The sequence below is a fragment of the Besnoitia besnoiti genome, chromosome IV (genome assembly GCF_002563875.1).
Source record: "Besnoitia besnoiti strain Bb-Ger1 chromosome IV, whole genome shotgun sequence".
Classification (NCBI taxonomy): Eukaryota; Apicomplexa; class Conoidasida; order Eucoccidiorida; family Sarcocystidae; genus Besnoitia; species Besnoitia besnoiti.
This window is the reverse complement of record NC_042359.1, coordinates 3,549,785-3,574,320: the sequence shown is the minus strand read 5'-3', so window position 1 is coordinate 3,574,320 and position 24,536 is coordinate 3,549,785. Positions and strand designations below refer to the sequence as shown.

The window sequence follows — 24,536 nt, the reverse complement described above, 5'->3', positions numbered from 1 at the left end:
AATGATATCCCTCCATGTGACTCAGAAACCCGTCTTCGACTGCGTGCTTGTGGAATTTTTTCTCACGGGTGTATCTACACTTTGATTACCACGATATTTCTACGTAAATCGGAAATCACAGACTTTGATCGCCCTTTCTCCCGTAAAGATTATTTCCCTTCCGCTCAACCGCACTTTAGCGGTACTAGCAGAAGGAGGATAGATGCTGATTCTCCACCGACGTTGTCATCATGCAGTGGTTCCTGTCGCGGTCGCGGGGATTAGTGATCCTGCTGTGCGCCGCTTGGTCGGCAATCGGATGCTATGCCGTCGAGCACTCACAGGCAGCCGATGCTATTGAAAAAACGTATATCAAAATAGATGCTGCTGAGGCATCATCTGTTTATCCCAGGTATGCATGCTCTGAGTGGATAAACGAGTAATGGTGCATAATATCCTCTCTAGCGTCGGCGCCAATGGCATGAGGGAGTATTCGCCTGACAAAGCGCTGACCAAGGGATCGGGCTACTGGAGCTCGGAAGGCAACCACAAAAAAGAAGTTGTGAGCTGGACAGGAATATTGAAGAGTAGGCGTACAGTCGAAGGGATTGATATTAACTGGGCATACGCACCTGGAAAGGGTGAGAAGCATCTTTGTGCGTGAACAGGAATTACTCCACTATTTCCTCGTTGCGTTAGTCTCGGTATTTGCCAGCTTCGACGGCAAGGAACCTTTTCAAGAGTTAGTACCGTTCGAAGATACAAACGCTCCAAGCGGTACGCGCAGGGCGTGCTGTCCGTCTCTCTTCTACGTTTAAGATCCTGTGTCTTCGCAGATACTTTCGATCAGCAAATCGTGTTCCCGCATCAGACTCGAGTAAAGGCGATTCGAATTCTGATGAAAGATGCTCGCTACGAATACTTCGGAATAAATCTGGTCCAACTAGTTGGGACAGGGAACCCCATAATTCGGATCCAAAGTGGCATCACTAGTCCCCATCAGGTTCGCCAATGCTCTGCATCATTTGCTCGGATGCGAACGCTATACAGGCTCTAGGACATGTGTCTCCAAATCGACGAGCATGATGACGTCGTTCTGGACGGCTGCCTTGCTTCCATTCCCGCAATGGATGGTAGGGCGCTCTGGAAGTACAACGAACTAGGTATGGTCATTGAATCACAGGTCGCTTGCAGAGGGCTAGACACCTCATGGGTTCAGGGCAACTGTACAATCCCATTAAGAATAAATGCATGGTTTTGAAGGACAACATCGATTTGGATGGGGGAGTTGTAGTGGCGGAAGACTGCGAACAGTCGTATAAGTATGATGACGGGCGCAGCATCTGGTCAGCTACAAATTCGTTCAGGTCCCGCTCTTGACTGAATTATTCAGTATCGTAGGGAATTGCAGCCGAACAATCAGCTTAAGCTCCTCAAGGGCGGGAACTTCTGCCTGTCGCAACAGGGCTCTAAAGCAGGAATGGCAAACGTCGCTAAAAACAAGCCAGTCAAAGCGAGCCACCCGCGTCCAGGCGATAGTAGCCACTCTCCGAGCCTTTCAGTCGACGGGCATTCGGAAACTTACTGGGCCTCTCAGAATTTCCCTATGAGCGCGGTCCCAAGCGCGGTATTCCTCGACATCGATCTGGGTGAAAAATACAAACTGAACACGGCGGCCATCGACTGGGAGTACCCTGCAATGAGCTACTCAATCAGCAGCAGCGAAGATGGCAAAGCGTTCGGAGTGCTCGCTCGCAATAGTGCAAACAGTTTATACAGCACAATGGATGATCTGAAGAGTTCGGTGGGACGCTACATTCGCCTCACTCTAGAAAAGCCTCATCCAGTAAACGCGTAGGTCATAGAATTCCTGCCCCTAAAGCTGAACGTGGCACAACTGCTGCACCAGGCGCGTCGACGAAGAGCTGTTGTACGGCATCCGGGAATTCGCTATCTACAGCAATAGGCTTCGCTCGGTGGTGCAGAGTTGTGGCGTGGCCAAGAATTCCAATGACGCTAGGGACAAGTACTTCCTGGAACTTGTTGCAGAAGTTGACTTCAGCTCCGGGAATGAGCTCCACAACGCCAATGAGGCTGTCACCCGGGCAAGCAGTAGAATTACCGAGCATGAAACAGAATTGTAGGCGGCTATGCCTGCAATGGTTACTTGCAAAGCGGACAAGGAACAGATGAAGCAGAAGCTCGCCTCTCTCGTCGCCAGATATAGTTCGCTGTCTGATCAATTAGCGCACTTAGGTTTGCGACACTATTTTGATATTTGGTAGATAGGTTTCATCCAACCGGATGCTTTCTACAGACGACTCCCTTCGGGCTGCCGCTAAACTGTTCGGCCCTGAAAGTACATCGAGTTTGACCCCGGGGTACTCTGAAGCTTCACCTGTCAAAGACTGCTACACGCTCAAAAATGTCATGCCTCAAATGATATCGGGCTTCTACTATCTGGCGCCGACTTGTGCTCCGAAAGTCTTGCGGGCTTATTGCGACAGCGAGTATGGAGGTACTTATTTCGTACCGCCAGGTAATTGCATCCAGCGCAACCAGAGGAGCCTCATGTTAATCCCATGCCGCTGCAGAGAACGATAGACTCATAGAGCCCCTAGACACAATAAGGGCCTGTGCCGGTGAGCACTGAGTTACTGCCTCAGTCAAACAGTTGGCTAGACCGACATCCCCCACAGCATACGGCCTGCAGCCGATTCATCTACACAGCGCAAACCAGCTGTGGTCCCTCCATCGATTGCTGAAATTGATGGGAGTCGACCTGAACAACCCGGTCCCACTTGGAATCAGCAATGGAGGAGAATCCTATTACTCTCTCGATCTGAAGAAGGATGTATGGCATGCTGAATGCTTCACATCTATAGTCCACATTTGCCTCGTTTGCAGATCACCACGACCCTAAGAGCCCGCGCAGGGGAGGCTCAGGGGCGTAACACTGTCGGAATCGGGAGCGAAGGACTAGTTTTCTTTGACTCGTCTGAAGTTGAAATGGCTGCGATTATATGTAAGTGCCACGAAAATCCACAGCGGAAGATTGCTGGCTATGGGTTTTATGTGCAGGCTCGACGAACCAGGACGTGCTTACCCCGCCGCCGGCATACATAGACGTATCCTGTGCCACCGCCCCAGGCGGGAACTCTGCCTTCGATGGCCCCCCAGGCACTACCGTGACAGTGAAATGCCCACAGAACTGTCTTTTCACTGGTGAGGTGTACTCTACAGTGTCTTCGGTATCCCGTGGATAATGGGAAAAAACCTTGCCGCGCAGCGGAGGGAGCATTGGTAGTTGGCGGTGAAGACGGAGTCTACTCGGACGATAGCTCTATATGCCTGGCGGCCATCCATGCTGGAGTCCTCGACAGAAGCGGTCTCATCAGCGTTCGCTTTGTGCAAGCGCCTAGCGAATTCGAGGGAAGCGACAGTAATGGTGTGATGTCCGAGAGCTACAGCGGACCAAAAGCGCCTCGCGCTGTTCGTCTGGCGTCGGCCGCAGTCAAATGTCCACGCACGGAACAGAAATCGGATTTCCCTAGCAGCTTCTTAGAAGTCAATGTCGTACACGATGTAGCGACTCTGAGCAACACAGCCGTACGTGATGCTGTATCACTCACCCTATAATATCACTAACCTTCTGTGCCTTAAGAAGACGACGGCGCATTCACCCAGAGAGCTGCAAGAAGCGATAGTCTCCGACCACTCAATTAACGCAGGAACACAAGCAGCCATTCGTCAACTGGAGGCATTGGCCAACGCCAGGATTGGATCCATCAGCCCCAGTGTCATTGAGAGTATCGAAGAGCAAGCCAGCAAGGTAGACCACCACATGAGAGCGCCTTACACAACGGGTGGGTGCAATAGTTGTGATGCACCAGGTCATATCTAATGCAAGGGGAATATTGAAACCTGCCGGAGTATTGGAGGCGGAGCTCAGAGTGGGATGATCTGATATATCTGCAGAGGCTTTCTACTTCGCATCGTTGGTTTTTCGGATCAGGCGCGGGCAGCAGAGCTGCTGAGCAAGACGACTCTGCTCACTGAGCGACTGAGGGGCATTGCTGGAAGGGTTGCATCCACCCTCGAGCGCACAAACCGACAGTTGCAACAGGTAGACCTTGTCGTTTTCGATTCAGCAAAAGAGTCGTAGCGAAGGTTGTCTTAGGCGATAGCTACGCGTGCAAGCCAGACTCAAGCGGACAGTTGGGCTCTTACGTCCTTCAATCCATCCGAATTTTATGACGTGTTTAATGTCCATAATTCTAAGACAGCAATAGGTTAGCCAACCCTTCAAGAGTTATTTGGCTGAAGTGACGATGATGCCGAAACAGGAGCCGGTAACTGGGTTGTGGGAGGAGCACCGGCGGGCGGTCGAGGAGGTCGGAACATACTGAGCCAGACAGCAGTGGTAGCTCCGGCAAACCCTGCCATCGCCGCCGTCGGTGCATACGCATCACTCAGGAACAAAAGATTCTTCGACGTTATCTTTACCACCGATGTGTACATTACCGGTTCCGGCTCAATTGGCATCGCATTCCGAATGAAAGATTTCGGGAACATGTTCCTTTTCGAAATGCACCAGGTATGTGCTCGCCGCTTGCTTGAGAGGATGCTGACCTCACGGCTCTTTGCAGACCAATGGAGGCTTCAAAAGGCTTTTGCGCATTGCCGATGGAACGCCAATCGAAGTGGCTCGAGTGGATGATGGCGGTTATTTGGAAGGGAAATGGTACACTGTGCGGATTGAAATGAGAGAGGCGCGCTTACGTATCAGCGTGGTGGAAGAGTCGGCCGTGCCCATGGTTGTTGAGCCAGAGCCAATAATTGACCTGATAGATGGTTATTTCATGTCAGGTTCGATTGGCTTCTTCAGCAGCGGAGTCGATGGCGCCTACTTCGACATGGTGCGAGTCGACGCACTTCCATGCGTACTGAGGACGGAACCCCTTCCCCCAAAACCGGCTACGTGTAGCAACTACAAAGAGTCGGTAGGGTACACGCTCCCGCTCCCATTTTTCGTTCGCGCGCAGTAATGAGTTCATCATCAGTTCGTCGGTAGTGTGCGGAAAAACTGGAGTGTTTCGGAAAACGACACCGAAGGTGGACCGGCGCGCTGGGAGTACCGTACGAATGTGGGTGGAGAAGCGAAAGTACTTGCGCAAATGGTGAGACAACCATCCAAAGTTAACATATCCACAACAGGCATCTCACCTAACTACTATTTCAGTCAAGCGTCCGAGGCCGAGAGGAACACGTATGGCCCCTTCTCGATTTCAGGTTGCTGCGAAGGTACAACCCATGACGCTGCCCTTACAGACGCCGTCCATAGCTGTCCTCGGCGGGAACCGAGGTTGCGAAAGTGGGACCTTTTCATTCAAGGTTCTTCCGCAGTGCGAGAGTAAGCATTCTAGAATGATGAAGCATGAGGACAGCAGCAGGACTGGGGCTTTCAGATGGTATTGTGGGAGCTGTGTTCAAGTACAAGGACCCCCACAGTTATATGCTGTTCGAAATGGGGCCATCGTTTGCCAGATTACGAAAGAGGACAGATGGCTCGTTCACAACCAGCGCAAAGTCCTTCCTTGCTGGCTATAGGATTGGGAGATGGAACAGCATTTCGATCACGTTCAGCGGAGGCAATGTGGTAGTAAACGATGGCCGAGGGGGGTCCCCAATCCCTGTCTTCAGTATTCTTGCAAGAGAGAGTACGTGAAGTGGACGGAGGAGCAAAAGAGGGTACAACATCCTTTGCGTAATCAGGTTGGGAAGGTGGCGCGGTTGGCTTCGCTACTTGGAACTGCGGAGGTGTCGCCTTTGCTGATATATCGTTGGTGAGTACCCGCCCTCAATGGCAATATAATGACGACTATTATTGCCTGGGTGTCCAGCATCCAATGCAGGAGAGTCATCTGATCTCTAATCCCTTCGGTTCATCGGCTATCAATTTCGTGGAGGTTGACACTGAGGCAGACGCTGGTATGCAAATCTGTCTGAGTCGCAAACATGCTCTTGAAAGGTAAGATACGACAGCGCCTCCACCAGACACTGAGGTAACCATCGAAACGTAGGATGGAGTTTTGTGACAACCTGCGGCCAAAGCTAGAAACTACGGCGGAGAAGTGCAGAACAAACTTCTGCGACGTTTGTTGCGAACAGGAGCTACCCGTGTCTGCAAAAGCACGGAACACGTGCAAAAAGCAGTGTCATAAGAGCGACGCAGAATCGACTCCTGCATTGGAGGCTCTGGAAGCAACTAAGACAGGGTGTTCGATAGGTGAGTCACCTACTGGACCGTTGGCTGCGAAAGAGTTCCACTCAGGAAAATGCGACAGAGCCATCGAAGTCGATATACCGTGTTTGTGAGGGAGAACGCGATGTATGGAGCTGCCAGCGTAGGCCGACCTGGTGACATCACCCATTATCCTTAAACCAATCTCAATCACATCCAGAGGAAATCTGTGAGATGTGCTGTGAAACAGCCAAAACACCGTCCGGCGAATCGCATCGAGCCAGGTATTGTTTCGATTGAAAACCACGCGATAGTGAGCAAAGCTTCGGCGCTCTTTTTACAGGAAATTGTTTGCGCTCGAGTGCAAGAAGTCGTGCGCTCTCTCCGTACCTGTTGCCCAGCAAGAGATGTAGCTTTTGTGCACGCGCGAGTTTTTACTACCATCCTGGATGCCTTGTCATCTCACCCCCTCGAGACTGATTCTCTCTCCAGCTTCTAAACTGAACACACTTTTCTGTAAACAAGCATTCCTCCTCGCTACTGCAGTAATATCTGGAATTTCCAAAGCGGTATTGCTCCATGGACCATACTACTGAGAACTTGCGAGGGCGGAGCAACCCGCCTGCTGCTGGGCAGTGCCTATGCGGTTCAAGCAGGCAATGCCAACTATACGTTAGGTATCAGAACTCTCCGCCTGGGTCCCTGAACTACCGCATGTGCCGTCATGCGGCTCTGCCGCTCGGAACACACATGTGAGCAACGCTCCAACGTGGAAGCACATGCTCTCGCAAAGCGGCCCTGTTCGTGCACGCCACGGCGGTGCTTCATGGCCGCAAAAGGTTTGATGATGGGGGTACCGTTGTTTTTTCCTGTGCATTGCGGGGGATGGCGCCCAGGAGATTCCTGGGGCTCCAGCTTGAAGCTGAGGATGGCACATATCTAGTCCACTTTTGGCATATGCCACGGTCTCTATCCGCACTGGTGCCGACAGCGGATGCAACAGTGCGGAGTATCGCCGCCGGAAGCCCAATGAAAAAGGATAGAATTCGCATCATCCCTCCAGATTGATAGCCCTGCATTCTCAACGCACTTTCGGCGAAGCATTTGAATCGGTGACCTGTTCATACCGAGCGGTCTTTACAAACCGCGAGACTACTGTTTTGGCAATTGTACTCTTGGCTGTCATCGATAGCTAGCAGCCATGCGAGCGGGCAGATCTGAAATACCATACCTTCCGGAGTACACCTTTCACTGCACACTGCAGCAGCATTTCACAAGCACGCTCCTTGAGCCCATTGGTCGAGGAGCATGGGATAGGTATCCAAAGAGACGCAGATCTCTACTTTGAATATCGCTACTCCGCAGCGGCTGTTGAGTCGAACACCAAGTCATCCGGCCTTCGCACCCATCCGTGGGTAGTGACTGCTGAGGTAGGAGCTGACAGGCCATCCTCCAACTTTTGCCTCTTCCTGTCGCCTTCAAGCTGTTCCTCCGCGTGCACCGGTGCTCCTTTTTTCATGTCATCTTGCACACTCCCACGATCGCGTACGAACTCCAGTGCCGCACCAGTCAGTACTTCCAGCAGATGCACCTTGGTCTGGCTTGGCATGTTCGATGGCGTCTTGAGGGCGTGGAAACAAGAATCGAAGAGCCTCAGAAAGTTGCGCATTTGCGCAGGATGCTGAGCTGAGCTCACTGTCCACAGGGCAACTTCCACAGCAGATCGTGCCCGCTCGAATGACGCTGGTGATAACGGGAGCTGCGGCAGACAGACCTCGAGTAGGTCGGATAAGACCAGTCTCGCCGCTAGCCTCCCAACACATAAAAGCTGTTGTTCCTTGTCGGTCAACTGCTTGGCTTCTACCGCATCTACTGACGCGCAGCGACTGAGTTCCCCTTGATGAGCAGAGGAGTCATCGCAGACCGATGCCGGCCTTGCATCCGATAGACTGGTTGGTCTAGCAAAGCGAGGCGACCGATGCGGAGTGCCCTGGAACAACACATGAGTAGCACAACACACAGTCAAGTTGAAACGACCAGTATCACCTGGGGATGTTCGACTACCTCGTTCCCCTCTGTTGACTTCCCACTAGTTCGAGCAGCGAACGGCCGTACACGCAAGATGCCAACTGACACCGTTCGTCCCTCCAGGGGCACCCCGACATGCGGGACAGCGCTCTCCCTCACCATGTCCGATATATCGTCTCCGATGGTTTCCTCAGAACTGCTTCGTGCCTGCTCAACGCTGTCCACAGTCTGAGTGTTAGACGGATCTGATTTTGGTCTCCACGAAGCGGACTCGTTGTCCTCCTTTGCAGCAGGCGCTCTAGAGCTTCTGCATTGCAGGTTCTCGGAAGAAGGTGCGTGTTCCTGCAGAGCTTGCACGGACTGCATGCGAGCCTCGATGGCCATGGCCCGAGCGTTATCAAAACCGTAGCGGGCAGACGAGAAGACTAAGAGCTGTCGTCGTGGCCCGACGGTCGCACAAGTCCATGACTTAGTATGGGAATTGAACCACACCCCATGTGGAGCTGCGCGCAGACAGTCAGAAACCAGAGATCAGGGAGCCTGTGTGCACGTCATTTGGCGATCTAGCGTGCTTCGTACCCCGTGGAGGGCGCACCAAACTGCGTTGCTTCAAAAGCACTCGACAACCTGTATCACACGAGACAGACTGCCGAACCCACGACAAAGAGGAACTGGCCATGACACAGCATGCAGCCTTCAGATGTTTACAGCACCGCGTGAATTGCTAATTCGACCATCGGACAGCCCTGCAGTTCCGCACTAAGCACGACTTACTCCCAGCTCTGTTTGCCCCTTTGCTCGCCACTCGAGAAGTGGCAACTGCGCAGTCATCCTGTCTGGGGGGCTGCTCAGATGGTGCTTTCACTCGGCTGGTTCTGCTGGTTGCACGAGTTTCAGCAACGCGTCCTGGCACGAAAACATACACCACACCACGGATGATGCGCTACCCTCCTACGTACTGTCGTCTTAATCCATGCAGATCAAGACGGTGCATTTGCGTATCTCAGCGAACCAGCAGCCAGCGGCGTACCAATACCACAAGATCGGGCGATTCAAGACCGGCACTGAAAAATTGAGCTCCTTTCTTATAAGCCCGTGCCCAGCTGACGAGGCTTCGTCCTAAGAGCGGTGTGTCGCGTGAAATCGCATAACTTACTCGAGACAACCCTTTTCCGAGGAGCTCGCTCTGCAACCAGAGAAGAAATGGGGCTGGTCTGAGTCACAAAGGGCAGCGTACAACACACAGCCGTCGAGTCATTCGAGGACGCTCCGAACACGATGGAATGCCGCACCACAGACGGAGTTGCTGCGAACTCGAATCCAGACGGGGGACGAGGACAGCAAGCAAAGGCTTCAGTCATGCTCACCTCTTTTGACACAAGATTTTCTTCAGATGGAGGTGTTACCTCCTGGCTGCAGTCCGCGCTTCGAGTCCGGCTTAAGATGCCCGGTGTTTCAATGGCCGTGCTAGCGTCATCACCGACACCATCGCAGACGATGCCTTCTCCACATGAAGGCGACTTGGTTGCAGGTCTCGCAAGTGCTCTGTCCGCACCATCGCCAGTCGAATGCGCCCACTTAGATCCTGCGGGGTCAATCGAGGCTGTACCCGTGATCGGCTTATCACATTTGACAGACTTCCCTTGATATGTCGGCGCCCTCGAGCTTTTCCCTCCTGCCAAGCTCGATGTCGCCTTGCCTCCCCCGTTGTTGTCATCCGCGGCGGCCTCTAGGTCATCCGGCATCAGACATCCGTTCTTGCAGTCAACTGCCAGCTGTCTAGCCCGTTCAAAGCCCAGACGTTTCGCGCTGAATACTGCAACAAATAATGGCAGCATATAACAGAACTCCACGAAATTGCTGCCTCAGTTCTCCTTATGCGCTCCTTGGCACAGCGGAAGGGCTACGCCACGTCACTCTCGGAGCAGCAGGAAATCCCACCGTATTATTTCTCTACTAAATATATCGTAGAAGATTTTTTAACGGGAGGTGCATTTCTAACTACTACTTGTTACGGTGTGGCACCCGATCTGCTAGCGTCAGGCATGCGACTCAGAGAGCCTGTGTACGGTTGTGACTCTTCACGCCTCGCAGCCCCGTCAGTACACCCCACAAGCATGCGTTTTTTTGTCCTGCAGTCCGTCAGGTGCATGGACATGCGACTTGTATGTCCAACGCCGATCTTACCGTAAAGCCTCTTGCCAACCCCGGAAACACATGCGATCCAGCAGCACGTAGATCGATTGTACCACACACCGCGTGGAACGACGACGGCTGCGCCGCGACTGTCGCTCGATCCAACACACGAATCTTCTGGTTCTGATCCCTTGCGTCCCTGCGTTTCGCTTGCTGTAGTGACAGACGAAGAAGTGCTTTGTGGTACAATACCAGGTTCCAGAGGACCATCCAGCGAAGATAGTTCCCTGGCGGTGGTTGGACCTTGCGGCGCGTGGCCGGCAACTAGGGCAGCCCCGTCAGGATCATTCGGCTCGTCCCTCGATGGCGGTTGCGATAGAAAAAAAGAACGAGCTCGTTCGGACTCCGGTACTGCCGATGACTGCCAGTCTGCAGCGTCGCCGTCCTCTTCGCAGCTCGAGGTCGGATCGGGATAAGAGGTTCTCACTTGCACCGACGGTGACAGGTTGCCCCCCTCGGCAATCTGAGTGGAGTCACTGCTGCACCAGCTCGCACTGCCGCCTCTCAATCCGACAGCGCAAGGAAGGTGCGCCACTTTGTCCGCATACTTCGACTCCAGCAGCGCAGAAACACCGTCTCCACCCGAACCCGTCCGTTCTGAACATACAGTTGTCACGGCGGTGTCGGAGCTACCCACGCCGTGCTTGTCAGGCGTAGGCGAGCCTGGTGCCAATGTATGCGAGGGCATGCATGCGCTCGGTGTACGAGGCTCGTCTGGATGACCCATGAGCTTCGCTGCTATAATAGGAAATAGCTCTGGAGGCGTTGACACCGTAGAGGCTGAGTGGAACGTCGGCGAGTCGCATTCCTCTGACGGTTGACCGGTGGAACCGACCGAGGGGGGCTCCGTCGTAAAACCACAAGATATGGTGCCGTCTACGCAGTCCACCGGGTGGGCACCCGATGTGGATATATACGCTGAAGCAGGGGAAGCATCCGCCGACAATAGACTGATTGAACAAAGGCGGGATAGCGGGGGCAACGAACAATCCACCGTAGATCCTTCAGCAACAGATAGGGAATCACCACGCGCCGGCTTCGAATCTTCATCGAAGGCAGAAGATGTCGCTGTCATTGATGGCATGCTGGCATCTCGCCGGACGCTGCCTTGACGGCATGGTGACGCCTCCTGCTGCAAAAACTCCGCATCGCGGCACAGGGATTCGAGCCCTGTGAGCGAACCTACTTTCGGCAGCACCTCTCCGTCCACGATTTTCGTCACCGCCGGATGGAAATCGCTTGCCGGCAGAAAGCCGGTCGTCAACAGCTGCCGGGAGGGCAGTCCGCGGTCGACGGCAGCGACGCTGCTCCGTTGAGAGTCGAACGCCCCCGCTTGTTTTTCTGTTTGTGGCCCACTGTGGTCGGGCGCAGGCCGCATAGGGGCCGCGCGCCAGACGAACGAGCTCTTCTGCATGATTGGTCGGCGCAAAGAAGATCGTGGCAACAATTCCGGATCACCTGGATACGGCCACAGCGACCCTCACTGCTCGGTCGCAGATGTACATAGAAGATAGTGCGACAACCCACACGCCTCCTGGATGCCGGGCAAAATAGGAGTCTGTCGCAAGAAGTGTGAGATGCGAAAGTGCAAAAAATCCACTGTAACGGGACTTTTGTTGTTGCTCAGCAGCATGCACACTGCAGACCGCCCTGTTTGGGCCTGCCGGCTCGCAATGTGGGGCTTGTCAGAGCCCCGCGAGCAAATCTCCGATGGCAAAGTGCAACCGACGCGAAATGATTGGGGACGACAGGAAGCTAGAAAATTAGCCCGTGTTTTTAGAACAGTTCCAAACACCTGAGTAAACCTTCTTTTTAAGGCTGGAAACAAAGTGCAGACACAGGCGCGCGCTCATATCGCTGCCGATCTGAGAAATGCCGAGACAGACCTCAGAAAACTAGAGACGGACAGGGTCTTGTTTTTCTACAGCTGACCACATGAGGCGGCTCAAACAAGTGCGCCACAGAGTCGAAAAATGTGAGAGGATTAGAAATCATGGAGCAAGTCGAGCTGGGACTTACGCCCCACGAGGGAACAACCTAGTATCATGAACAAGTCCATGCTATGCACAATGTGCGCAGACACCATGGTCGCTGCGAGCGTCTGCCCGTTCATGAGGTTGCCACGGCGAGAGTGGCAGAGGGTTAGATTCGCTCAAAGGCGGGTGGTTCACAACATGAATACGAAAGCAAGCGACAAAAACAGGGTTCCAAACGAAAATCAAGACACACAGGAGAGAACCGAGTAAGTACGACAGTCCAATGCAAATGGTGGCTCGCCTCGTGCACTCGATCGCCCATCGTCGAAGTCAACCCCGCGACATTTCTCCTCTACAACGTCATCGCTGCCCGCGCCGAGTGCAGCAGACTCGGCCCTGCTCAGCGTCGTACGAAAACCAGAGGCGCGACCGCAACTTTTTTCCTGCTCTGTCCAAATGCGCCACAGACAGAGGAATCTCTCCATAATCAAGCGGATTCCTAGAAGGCGAGAGAACGTGAGGCTCACCAGACGATACATCGGCATGACGCACCAGGCGCATCCGCCTTAGTGCGCAGGGAGTGGCGTTGCTGTGCTACGGGGTGAGCCGCATTAGCCCCATGTGGGCTGCGCGATCAGTGGTGAGCAGGCACCCAAAGCTGGCGACAGAAGATCCACCCTATTGGTGTACCTCAACTGTCAATAAACACAATGGAACATTTTCATCGTTGCCGTCCGTCGGACTGACGCACAGCTGGAGACTGCATCGAAGTGCGAGAGGTGGATCATGCTATTCGCGAACGGCAAGTGTTGGTGTGTCTTGATACCACGTGACCGCTTGTGCCCGTACGTGTGTACCAAGGGTACGTCATCACGATGACTCTTGCCGTAATCGTGTCTGTGAACGCCGGACGCAGCCAGCTTTTGCCGGACACGAATGTCCTGCATTCACACCCAGTTGCCACTTGCCACCAGGTTACTGGCACCCAGCAAGTCTACGTTTTGAGAGGCTGACGATAATTTGCGACGCCTGCTGGGCAAGATCTCATCTTGAAGCATGTGCCTCAGATGTTGTTCCGCATGACTCGGTGTCTTCCGTGTGTGCTCCGTGTTCTGAGCAGCATCCGAACATGAAGGTAGTCTTCCTTTAGCTCTGGCTGGTATGTGGTGCCACGGAGAAACGGACCACTAGTTGCGAGACGCCAGCGGTGTGACAGCAAAAGGCACCTGTGAACCACAAGCAATTGATTCCTTTGTCTTCTAGGATGTCCCGCTCCGCAAGGCATCAATAGCAGGCATGCCCTTGTGGACCTCACACGACCGCAGCACAGGCAGGCCTTGTGTTTTCGCTGGTACGGGTGTGTGCCATCTGAAGGTATCGTTTTCCCTAGACTACAACACCCAATTCCCCCCCTCATGAAGGTTGACTAATCTGAAAAACCAGCACGGGCATGCAGATGACAGCGAGGAGAAATATGGAATCTGAATCACAGCGCCGCATGACCGCGCCCGCACCGGTTGTACCCGTGGCTCTCATGCCATCCCCTTGCATGCAACGGAAAACCCCCTCTGCACACTACGGCAACATCGCATTGTACGAAGGAGTACAAGACCTTTTTGCCAGCCCCCCGGGTCGCAGTTGTTGGCGGCAGGCAGCGCCAGGGACTAGCGGAAGAGACGAGGAAACCGTTCGTGCGATCAACCACTGAACACATGGTAGCCCCAAAATCCTAATCCTTTTTTGATATACGGAGACTGAACTGCTTCGACAGTGAACAGCAGCTGTTCTCCATGCTCGGTGAACAGACTCTGAACACCGTTACCTACCATACTCCACCTGGTGAGAGCTGATACTCATGAATTCCCCGATACAGCCCGCATGGGACCACCACACCACTTTGCAGGCCAGGCTGGGGCACCCTGCGCTGCTTTGTCCAGTGCATGCGACCACAACGATATTTTGATGAATAAACTGCAACTCTTCTTGGGGACAACGCTGCCTCCACATCATGTGATATCGGTACGCTATGAAAGGTAGGCGTGAAAAGAACAACCCGCTGGCCACCCGCGCCTGTAGATATGGAGGGCGATAGAACGAGAAAAAATGCTCGCGGCAACACAACAGCCCTGTAGACGTCACCCGGTGCCCAGCGGCAGTTCGAGGAGAAGTTGCCTTGGACCTTCGCCAATTGGTGCGAGCCCGCACGCAGCAGGCGACGCCGTGCTCAGTGAATATACCACGCCACAAATCCGGTGAGATGCGGACTCTTATCTTCTTGAAGATGACCCGCGGTTCGTGTGCTTATTCCACCGTCTCTGATAACGATGCGAGAATCAGCCCATGGAAGGAGGTGCACGCAAAAACATATCTCCGTGGTCTCGTCTCCATAGCTCCTGTGGCTGCAATAGAATCACATGTGAAACTCGTGCACCCTCCGAGCATCGACGTCCCAGCTCCATCATCAGAAACGTTCGGTATATTCGACATTGACGTGTGCTCCAAGGCTGGAAGTCCTCTAGCAGGCTTGGAAATATTGAAATGAGGCGTTTCCCTATGAAAAACGTCGGCACCCTACTGTCGACGCAATCTGAGAGCAGAGAGCCTCCTCTCCCCTGCCGCTGTGTACAGTGGGTTCAGCGAACCCACCATGGCTCATGTTTTGCGTTGAAGGCGGGACTGCAATAAAGCTGAGGTACTAAGACTGCACGCCAAGTGAGCAGGCCTACATGAGACACCATTACCGAGGCGCATCATCTGGCGACCTGTCTGTCACATTATGCTGCCGGAGGTGGTGTCCTGCAGCGTGAAGACCTATTTCTGAACAGACGTTAGAGTATTCAGTATTACGCCGGAACGGATAGCCACTATAACAAGGTGCCAGCAACACACGAAAGTGCTGCAAGCGTTCGGAGCCGGAAGCCGCCATTGCCAAGAATAAGCCATCTCGAATAGCTACTCCTGGTGGCAATCTGATGACCGGCGGGAGAACACCTTGCAGGTCATTCGTGGTGCGCTGCGGTGGCAGAACCGCTGATTCACATGAGTTGATAGGGGTAATATCAGAGGTCTCGTCACTTTTTTACTGTCGAACGATAGAAAACAGCCTTTTGAATCTGCGATAACACAGATCCCTTGCGGAGATACGCGCAGGAGGGGGGAAGCCGAAAGTCTCGTCCGCCCTGTGTCGCTCGCCCATCACCCGAGGTTCTCCCCCCCCTCCCCCCGCTCCCCCCCCCCCCCCCTTCAGCCACCCCCAAAAATTGTCAAGACACGGACCAGTATGGCACGCTTTCCTGCTGTGGAGGGAGACACATGCGGCCGATATAAATCCCAAACCAGGCCAAAACGCATCCCTGTTCACCGGTGCGGCGTCAATCGCTGACTTTTTTCATTTGCGGTAAAAGAGTGGTCCGCCTCTTTTGATTCATGTTGTGGCTGCCCTGAGGCGCACATTTTCGCCACTAGTTTCTCATCTCATGCATTCAATTCACATGCCGGGTGCTGATTTTTTTCGATTACCGCAGAAAATGGACGCGGTTCAGTTTTCGAGCTTTGCTCCCTAAAGCCCCTGGTTCAGTGGTGCGACTGCAGATAACTGTTTCAACCGATGCCATTCGCTTCGTCGTATGCCGTCGGTGGCGTGCCATTTGTACGCTGCACAGAGTCTTGCAAGAAGAGTATGTACGTCTGTTTTCCGGATACAGCTGTTGCCTTTGTGACGGGGAATGCTAAGGCGACTTCTTCCCTCCAGCGGACACTGCTGCGTGCACTGAGACCGATGGACGACGAGCGCCATTTGCGAGAGTTGCGACCAATCTTTCCTGCGAACTTTCCGCCTGAGAATCGCGGGTATTCATTGTCAAGTGTGTGCGTCATTCTGAGGCTGCCTGAGTATAACAACGCAGGCGCTTTGCCGTTGGCAGCAGGGAGAGGCAAGTTGGCGCCTTCTGCCACTTCCCGAAGCAATACACTCATTCCCCTCCCTGGCGGAAGACACAGGCGTCTGAGCTCTTCTCAGCTCTTCATTGAAATGCGTCATACCTAAGGGAGCTGACAGCAGCGGAGCGCCGTCCGCCGGATGCGGCATACCGCAGGGGGCATGGCAGCGGGGGGTTCGTAGGGCAAAACAGGCCTACACCTGCACGATTCTCGTGGAAGACAAACTTTCTTACTTCGACGCACTGAGTCACTCCGTTTGCATGTATCAACATTGTATCACAGTCTGCCGCACTGCGCACTTTCACCACTCGCTCAACGCAAGCCCCTACGACGGGAGCGCGCGCGACGCTGGGCGATATTCAGGCGTTTAGAGCGCCACTTTTCCTCGTGCGTCTCGCTCGACCTCAGCGATGCCGCATCGAATCCCCCCTGCAGCCGTGAGGATCTTTACGCACCGAAAACCCCTGCTTCAAGAAGCGAACCGGCGGCCAGGCGAAGACAGCGAGCCGTGGTTTCCCCCTGAGCCGTCGCCAACGCTGTTTAGCCCGCCGGCCGCTGCCGTGGAGACTCGAGGAAGCAGGACATACGACGGTTGCTGCCGTTACGAGTATCGCGAACATCTGCGGGCGGCGCGTGGCGACTGGGATCCTTCCCCGGGCACTGTCTCCGGGCGCTACCAGCCAGGCAGCGAGTGCTTGTCGTCTGCTTTCCACTGTCCCGCTTCGGGTCCCTCTCCTGCCTCGCGTGTCTTCCGGCCTCATCACCCTGACGCGCCGATGGAGCAGGGAAGCGCGTACACCCCGTATCTTCTCCTCCGCGCAGAGGCGTACGAAGGCGCCGCGCCTCCTGAGAGCGCGTACGAAGGCGCCGCTGCGAAGACATACACGCAGGGGCACCGCCCGTCTCGCCATCCACGCCGCGACGCGGTTGCAGCGGCGCTTCCTGTACACCGCCACGATGGGGCATGCGCCGCGCACCTCCCGACGCGATACGCTTCTTCTCAGGGGTCCTACCTGCCTGCCTGCTCGCGGGGGGGGCGGGCGTGCGAGGCAGGCGAACGCGACGGGTTCAGCCACATCCCGCTTGGCGGCGTAGAGGAGGGCCGCAGTTCGCGGCGCGGATCCCAGTGCGCGCCGGGAAGGAGGGCTGAGCAGGGCCCTGAGGCGCGGTCGTTTGCCGACAACGGGGCGAGAGCGCGCCCCGATAGGACGCTTTCCTCCTCTTCAACGGAGTCCGCGACCTCATATCGCAGGGGAGACAGGGAGCCCGGGCCGCGGAGACAGGCGCGGGGGGACTGGAACGCGGGACAGCCCCGCGAAAGTCGAGGGCGAGAAGGAAGGGTCCGTTCCCAGGTCCACAACGAGAATGAAGCCCCGAACAGGAGTCCAGCGAGGCAGAAGAAAGGTGAAGTGTCAGGCCGCGCATCCGAGTCGCATCGAAAGGACTCAAGCTGCGGCATGCCGCGGGGGGGGGCTTCAAAGGGAGATGCGGACAGACAGCCTGAAGCGTCGTCGCGCAACCCCTCCGCGCACTCGGCACTTCACTCAGGGGCGGCGCGAGAGCCACGCTCGCACTACGACCCCCAGGCCGCCGCTAAGAGCAGGCGCCCGGGGGGCGGACAGCTGCGTCAAGCCCCTCAGCGCCCAGGCGCCGACTCGGAGTCTCGCCGCCGGCCCGCTCGACAAGCTGAGGAGAGCGACCGCCGCGCGGCGTTGGGCCGTCAGCGAGAGACGCAGAGAGACACCCAGCTGCGCGGCGCCTCGGCGCAGGCGCCGGCGCGAGGCTGCCGGGGATCTTCCAAGGCCGCGAACGGGCGCGGTGCGGAAGAGCTCGCTCAGGTGAGTGCAGGAGACGACGCGACCGTGGCGCGGGGTTCCTGGGGCGTGGCTCGGCCGGTTGTCCCCGGCGCACAGCAGGTCCTGTGGCAGCAGACGCGCCGGCGCCTGATGACCCGCCGCCTCACAGTTGAGGAGGAGCGGGCGGTAGCGTGCTTCTCAGGGAGCTGTGACGATCCTCAGGCTCTCGCCTCGCTGTCTGCCGACGGCCGCTCGGAGTTCGCCGAGTGCATAGAGGCCAGGAGACACTCGGGCTGCCCTCCCGGGCCCGTCAAGATCCACCAGAGACAGACTGTGGCTGTTTCTCATGTCTCCCCAGTCTTGAGTCCGCGGGCCTCTTCGTCTCTGCTGTTTGGGGAAGACGCCAAGGCACCGGCGGGTGCGTTTCGAGGCGAGAAGGGGCGCGATAACCCCGGCAAAAGCGAGGCGAGTGCGGCGGAGATGCAGGTGGGGTACGACGGCGGCGACGAGTACTGGGAGACTGCGGAAACCTCCGACTCCTACCAGAAGGACGATAAGGACATTGTGCACTTTCTTCTGCAGGAAAAGGAACGATGCATGCGGCGCCTGGAGAGAGAACTCGACGCGCTCCACGTCGAACACCGGACGCTTCTCGCTCTGGCAGATGGCCCCGCGCTGTCAACTGCGTGTCTGCCTTCTGCTGGAGGGCGCTGCGAAGAAGACGTGGCGCCCTCGAGGCAGGCCAGAACTCTCAGCGAACCGTCGCCGGAGCTCCTTCCCCCTCACCTGCTCCCACATCGCGGCGTGTCCGCACACTGGGGAGACGCGGCGAGGGAAGACTCGTCTCAATGCGTCCACACTCACGCCGGCAGGTCTTGTCGACATTGCCACACCTCTGAGCCGGTGCCGCACGCGGACGCAGGCCAGCTCTTGGGCGGCGAGAGCTACTTCCCCGCCTTCCCTCTCTGCGAAGATGCGAAAGGCGAAAGAGGCGAGGCCGGCGGGATGTATCCCTGTACGCATGCGGACACCAGCAACGAACACGTGTGGGACGGGTTCTCGGGGCATGCGGAGCTGAGGAATGGTCGCAGGGCACACTCTGGATGGAAAGGCCTTCGCGGAAAGGGGCGCGGAGACGACCTTTCCTCGCATCCGCCCGTTGCTCTCCGCGCCGCACAGCCGGGAGGCTCCAGACAGACTGGTCGGGGCTCTTTCGCGAGCCGCGCAAGCGAGGCAGAAGTGCCGGAGGGGGGCTGCGACGGCGCACGCCGCCTGCTGGACGCCTCGCGACGGCGCGCTGGACCGACCCTGCTCCAGCAAAGGCATTCGAGGGAGGGCGGGCGCGGAGGCGCTTTCTACGCGGACATCCGATCCCGTGGGGACCTGCTGAGGCCCCCTCCTTCGTGCCCTGGAGGCGTCTATCCCGCATATCTGCAGGAGGCGAGGCAGGCGCCTGTGCAGCAGCCTGGGGAAAGCGAGCTGGAGCGAAAGCGCATGTTTTCCCTCCGCGAGGAGACCTTCCCCGATGGCGGATTCGACTGCGTACAGCCGCTGCCGCAGAGACAGCGGGGGCCGCTCTCCTGTGGTCCTGCGGAGCGCCTGCGCTCGCGCGTGCCCTCCCGTTCGGCTGCGGGGCGTGGCGCCGGCCGCGACCCGCCCGACGCCCGCAACGGGCCTGCAGGGGGGGCAAGGCGCGACCCGCGAGCGCCGCGTTGCCTGTGGGCTCACTTCCTCCTTTTCTGCCGCCGTTCGAGTCTCGCGCCTCGGCTCTCCGCCCCGACAGCGCCCACCCCGGTCTGTACGTGCCCTCGCTCTCGCGGCTCTGCACGGCGCCTGCGGCCCTCGGCCCGCGGGGTCACGCGGCCCCGCAGCGCCCTGCGTGCATGCGCTGCGGGGCTGACGTCCACGAACCGAGCGAAGGGCGGGGGGCAGACGAGATCCACGCAGACTCGAGGCTGTGTGCCGCGGCAGCCTGCGGCGCGTGCCTCCGCCCGGCCGCGGCGGCCGCGGCGTGGAGCCGCGGGCCCCGCGAGCCCCTGCCCCCGCAGATCCCGAGGGCCTGCGAGCGCGCGACGCGGCTGCAGGCCTTCCCGTCCTGGCTGGCGCGGGGCGACGGCGAACACGCGTACGTGGCGTATTACCGGCGCTGTGACGCGGCGATGAGGGAAGACGCGGGCGGCGAAGGCGCGCATAGCGAGGCCGAGTGCGCAGCCGATCGCTCGCCGTCTTTCGATGCGGAGGGAGACTGGGGACACTCCCGTGCGCCGCGCGGGCCGCCTTCGCGGCGCGAGGGCCGGCGCCGGAGAGAGGAGAGGGCGAGCGACAGAGGACGAGCTCGTGGGGAAACAGTGGGACGATCCGCGTCGCCAACTGCGTCGCGCGCTGCCTCGCTGTCGCCTGAGACCCAGGAGGACGCTGGGAGCGCCCACGCGACGGCTGAGAGAGACCGTCACCGGCCGGTTGCGCGCGTGGCCGCGGCGATTCTGCGCAGAGTCAAGGCGCGCCAGAGGGGAGACGGCGAAGCGCCAGACCCACCGCGGCGCCTTCGGAAAACGAAAGGCGGCGCAGAGACCGAGGATGAACAGGAGGACGGAGTCACCGACGCGGGCGCTTGGAGTGAGGACGAGGTTGCGGGACTCCGCGATCTTTCTGGGCCGCTGCAGAGAATGCGAGAGGACGGGGATAGCGGCGTGTGGAGGAGAGACAGGAGACGAGGCGGCAGTCGCGCGCGCGGGGAGAGACTGGAGAACAGAGACGCTTCCCTGGGCTCGCGCGCCTCGACCGGCTTTTCTGATGCGGGACTCGAGGAACCGCCTCAAGCTTTCGACAGCATGCAGGAGGACGCAGCGGAGGATCGCGTGCCGCTTTCCAAGAAGCGAACGCGCTGCGGGAAGCTGCGCAGCAGCCGCGGCGCGCAAGAGGAAGGGGAGGATCTCGCCTCGTCTTCGCCGGTCCCCGAGGAGGGCCGCCGCCGGGGACGGAAGGAGCGGCGCGTTGGAGGCCGGGCTGCGGAAGGCGAGGCGCGCCTGGAGGAGAGCAAACGGCCTGACATCGCGCCGACAGATGAAGAGGAAGCGGAAGACGAGAGCCGCGGAAGGAAGCGGAGACGGCGGAAAGCCTCGGTGGCCAAGAAGTCGATGAAGTCTTTTGGGGCGCCGGTGCGGCGCAGCCCGCGCCTGGAGGGGGCTCAGGCGCAGAGGGCACTCGGGCGAGAAGACGCGAGGGAGAGAAGAAGCCAGGCGAAGCCGAGCGAGCGGAGGACCGGGACGGGCGCCCAACAGCCGGCCGCAGCCGGCGCCGGAGGTGTGCAGATGGAGACTGAGCCTGCTGCAGGCGAGGCGCACACGCAGGCAGTGTCAACCGACGATTTCGCTTCTAACTGGGGCGAGGACCTTCCCTGCGAGGGTGACCCTCCTCTCTCTCCCGCGTCGTCCGACTCGCGTCTGGCGCGGCGCAGATCGCCTCGCAGACCCAAGAGCACGGCAGCGCCTCAGCCGGGAGAAGAAGGGCCGCGCGAGGCTCACCCGCTTGACAACCTCCCCGCGTCTCTGTCCAGTCTGGGGCGAAGAGGTCAGACGCGGAGAGAGAAGGAGGACAACCTTCTAGTGTCTCGGTCGCCCCCGGGGCGACCGGCGGGCGCGGCGGACATCCCAGCTGCTAGCGGCGGAAATCCCTCCTCTCACCGTTTCCCCCTCAGCTCGCAGGACGGCGCGGGCAGCAGGTCACGCTCCTGCGTCGCGAGTCCTCCGGAGAAAGGCGCGAGCTCTGCGAGTTCGCCGGCGTCCACACCATCCAGGAGGAAGGGCGAAGCTGCGCCAGCGTCTCAGCCGGGTGGTTCACATGCAGGAGGCGGAGCTCCTTCGCGCTCGCCTCCTGCGTGTGAACCACCCGCAAAGGACCGCGCCGCCGCCCTCAAAGAAACTCTGGGGGCAGCGCCGAGCCAGTCGCGGCGGCGCAAGCGGGTGCTGCGGGCGGCTGCAACTCCAGGGAAAGAAGAGAAAGGTGGCAGGCGAGTCCCTTCCATCTCCTCGTCGCGCGGGCCTGGGGCCCCGTTGTACAGTGCCGCGGCTCTGCAGAGGCTCCGCAGAGAGGAACTCGAAACGATTCCGTCGCCGATCGTCACGCGCATCCGCCTCGGCTTGAGCGACCGGCTGTCGCTGTTGAGGCAGAAGGAAAAGGCCTCGGAGAAAGCGGCGGAGGAGTCTCGCGCGCCCCCTGCTCCCCAGGACAAAGCCCCGCCTGCGCAGAGCCAGTCGCCGACCCAGTGTGGAGGCGAGAAGCAAGCAAACACCTCCGGGGGGGATGGGGGTCGGGCGCGAGAGAGGGACTCGGGCGACAGCGAACGGGCGGAGGAAGCTGCGCAACGCCGCGGAGAGCGAGAGGAGCCCGCCGAGAGGCTCGCCGCACGCGGGAAACCCTGCGAAGAGGAGGAAGAGGCACGCGTCCTCGACAAAACAGCCTTCGCGGACATCTCGACGAGAGGCGCGCCTTTAGCACCTGAAGGCGCGAACAGCACGCAGCCTCTCTTCACTCCTCTGTCGTCGTTCGCCTCTTCTTCCTTCTCTTCTGAAGACAAGGTCGGTCGGGGCCTCGCAGAAGGCGAAGTGCGGCCTGGAGATTTGGTGGGCGGTCGGCTGGTGCGCCGCGGCGCCGACGTGCGCAACCGCGTCTTCTCGTCGACTCTGCTTCGGCTTATAAACGGAGACATGCGGGCGACGACCGAGAAGGACGTCCACCTCTTCATCACGAACTACTGCCTGGAGAAGGGCTTGCAGCAGGTTCGCTCCGTTGTTAACGGCAAGAAGGCGAAGAAGTGGCCTGTTGGGCGCGACCCGCTTCTCCGTGTCCTCTTTGGCGACGGCGCGAAGGCCTTCCCAGCGAGCAAACCCGAAATGATGGAGTGTCTCAGAAAAAACAAACACATCACCTACTTCTCCATCGCCTAACTCCATTGCCCGTTCCAAACGAACGTACAAATATACACAGAGAGAGCGACAAAGAGATACATACATATAGATATAGATAACTGCAGATATAGATATACGTAGATAGATGTGCGCATCGACATGTGGATGTAAGGGAGAGGCGAATGTGTCTAATGAGAGAGAGAATCACCTCTGCACATCTGTCTGTTGTGGCTGCGTGGGCGCCTGTGGAGATGTGTGATGCGCTTTGTTGAAAGGCAAAGACATTATAGTTCCTAGAATACTGAAGATGACTCCGGTTATGAGATACAGACAACCAAGTTCTTTATGATTGCAGTACACCACCACCCCACTGGACTGCTTAAGACAGCTAAAAGTGTTGGATTTCAATATCAAGGTACTTGCGTCATTCATCCCCCGAGCTTGCATTCTTTGAATCCACTCACAACCGCTTCAGACGCGCATATACGGGATAGCTAACAGTTATCTTTGCGCAGTGAGGGACGCAGGCTGTGCGCGCCGCGGGAGGTTGCGGTTCTGAGGTCTCTCCCGACGCTCCAGCCGGCCTTTGAGCTCCTCTCTGCATACTCTTAGAAGGTGCGCAAGTCAACGTTTCCGCGACTGGAGATGCGCGTGTGTCTGTGAGGATCCTTTTGATTCGCGAGTATACACAGAGGTGGGCACGCACGCCCCGTATCTGCCAGTGTGGCTGCACAAGATGCAACACGAAGTGCTTTGATTTCAAAAGGCGAAAAGGAGCGAAAGAAGAGCTCTGCAGACGGCGAGCTCTAGAAGCCGTGGTCGGCGTGGCGGAGGAGGGAATTTTTTCGCTTGAAAACTTTGCGCTTTTGTGGTTCTCTGTCTCGTCACCCCTTACGGAGTCTGTGAGCGGGACGAGCGGCGGGCCTCTCGGTGCGTTCGCCGGAGGAGAGAGAACCAAAACTTTACAACTCAAAATTCTAAAGTTTCCAGGCTCTCCCTGCGTCTCTGCGAACACAGAAGCGTCTCCTCTGCTCTGCGTCGCTCTTGATTAGAGCGCTGCTCCACTTTTGCTGAAGGCCTTCAGCCGTCAGGCGCCGCTTTTTCGTGATGCGTGCATATGCCCGGCGGCGCTGCTTCAGAATTGGCGCGCAGGCGGCAGGGCGGGCTGCGGAAAGCGCGTGAAAAATCCACACCTGTATGCGCATATTCTTTCCAGTCAGTCGCGCGTTACGAGTTTCTTCGTGGACGCGTGAAGCAAGCGCGAACAGAGAATGCGGGTGAAAGCATCCAAGTTTCCACAAGACCCAAACAACTAAAATCGGCCGTAGCCGTGCGAGGCCTTGACCATGCGACGATCCTGAAACTACGAGGCATCCAAGTGCCGCGCGCGCTTCTCTTGAGAGAGAAACCGCCGGTCTTCATGTCAAGCGACCTCAAGCACTCTCGCATGCGAAAACGGCCTGGGCGCCGC

The 24,536-nt window shown here is 57.6% G+C and overlaps 3 protein-coding genes across 3 annotated transcripts; 2 read left to right on the top strand and 1 right to left on the bottom strand.

Moving 5' to 3' along the window:
* Positions 1–230: 230 nt before the first annotated feature.
* Positions 231–6,636, top strand: BESB_056210 (F5/8 type C domain-containing protein; the record flags this gene model as incomplete). Its single annotated transcript, XM_029364056.1, has 28 exons — positions 231–391; positions 445–620; positions 679–756; positions 816–982; positions 1,037–1,142; positions 1,199–1,325; positions 1,381–1,833; positions 2,201–2,235; positions 2,297–2,518; positions 2,679–2,849; positions 2,906–3,004; positions 3,061–3,204; positions 3,711–3,811; positions 3,873–3,932; positions 3,995–4,105; positions 4,160–4,271; positions 4,326–4,576; positions 4,629–4,982; positions 5,043–5,159; positions 5,222–5,248; positions 5,311–5,392; positions 5,448–5,699; positions 5,755–5,825; positions 5,883–6,010; positions 6,063–6,268; positions 6,327–6,386; positions 6,444–6,507; positions 6,567–6,636. 28 exons carry the CDS (start codon positions 231–233, stop codon positions 6,634–6,636), a joined length of 4,005 nt encoding a protein of 1,334 aa, XP_029219979.1.
* Positions 6,637–7,577: 941 nt separating this feature from the next.
* On the bottom strand, positions 7,578–11,861 carry BESB_056200 (AP2 domain transcription factor AP2VIIa-3; the record flags this gene model as incomplete). The annotated part of the gene is made up of 6 exons (XM_029364055.1): positions 7,578–8,213; positions 8,411–8,754; positions 9,026–9,157; positions 9,408–9,465; positions 9,619–10,067; positions 10,439–11,861. The coding sequence occupies 6 exons, from the start codon at positions 11,859–11,861 to the stop codon at positions 7,578–7,580; spliced, it is 3,042 nt and encodes a 1,013-aa protein (XP_029219978.1).
* A 4,911-nt stretch (positions 11,862–16,772) lies between these two features.
* On the top strand, positions 16,773–23,104 carry BESB_056190 (uncharacterized protein; the record flags this gene model as incomplete). Its single annotated transcript, XM_029364054.1, has 2 exons — positions 16,773–19,876; positions 19,942–23,104. The coding sequence occupies 2 exons, from the start codon at positions 16,773–16,775 to the stop codon at positions 23,102–23,104; spliced, it is 6,267 nt and encodes a 2,088-aa protein (XP_029219977.1).
* Between the last annotated feature and the right edge of the window lie 1,432 nt (positions 23,105–24,536).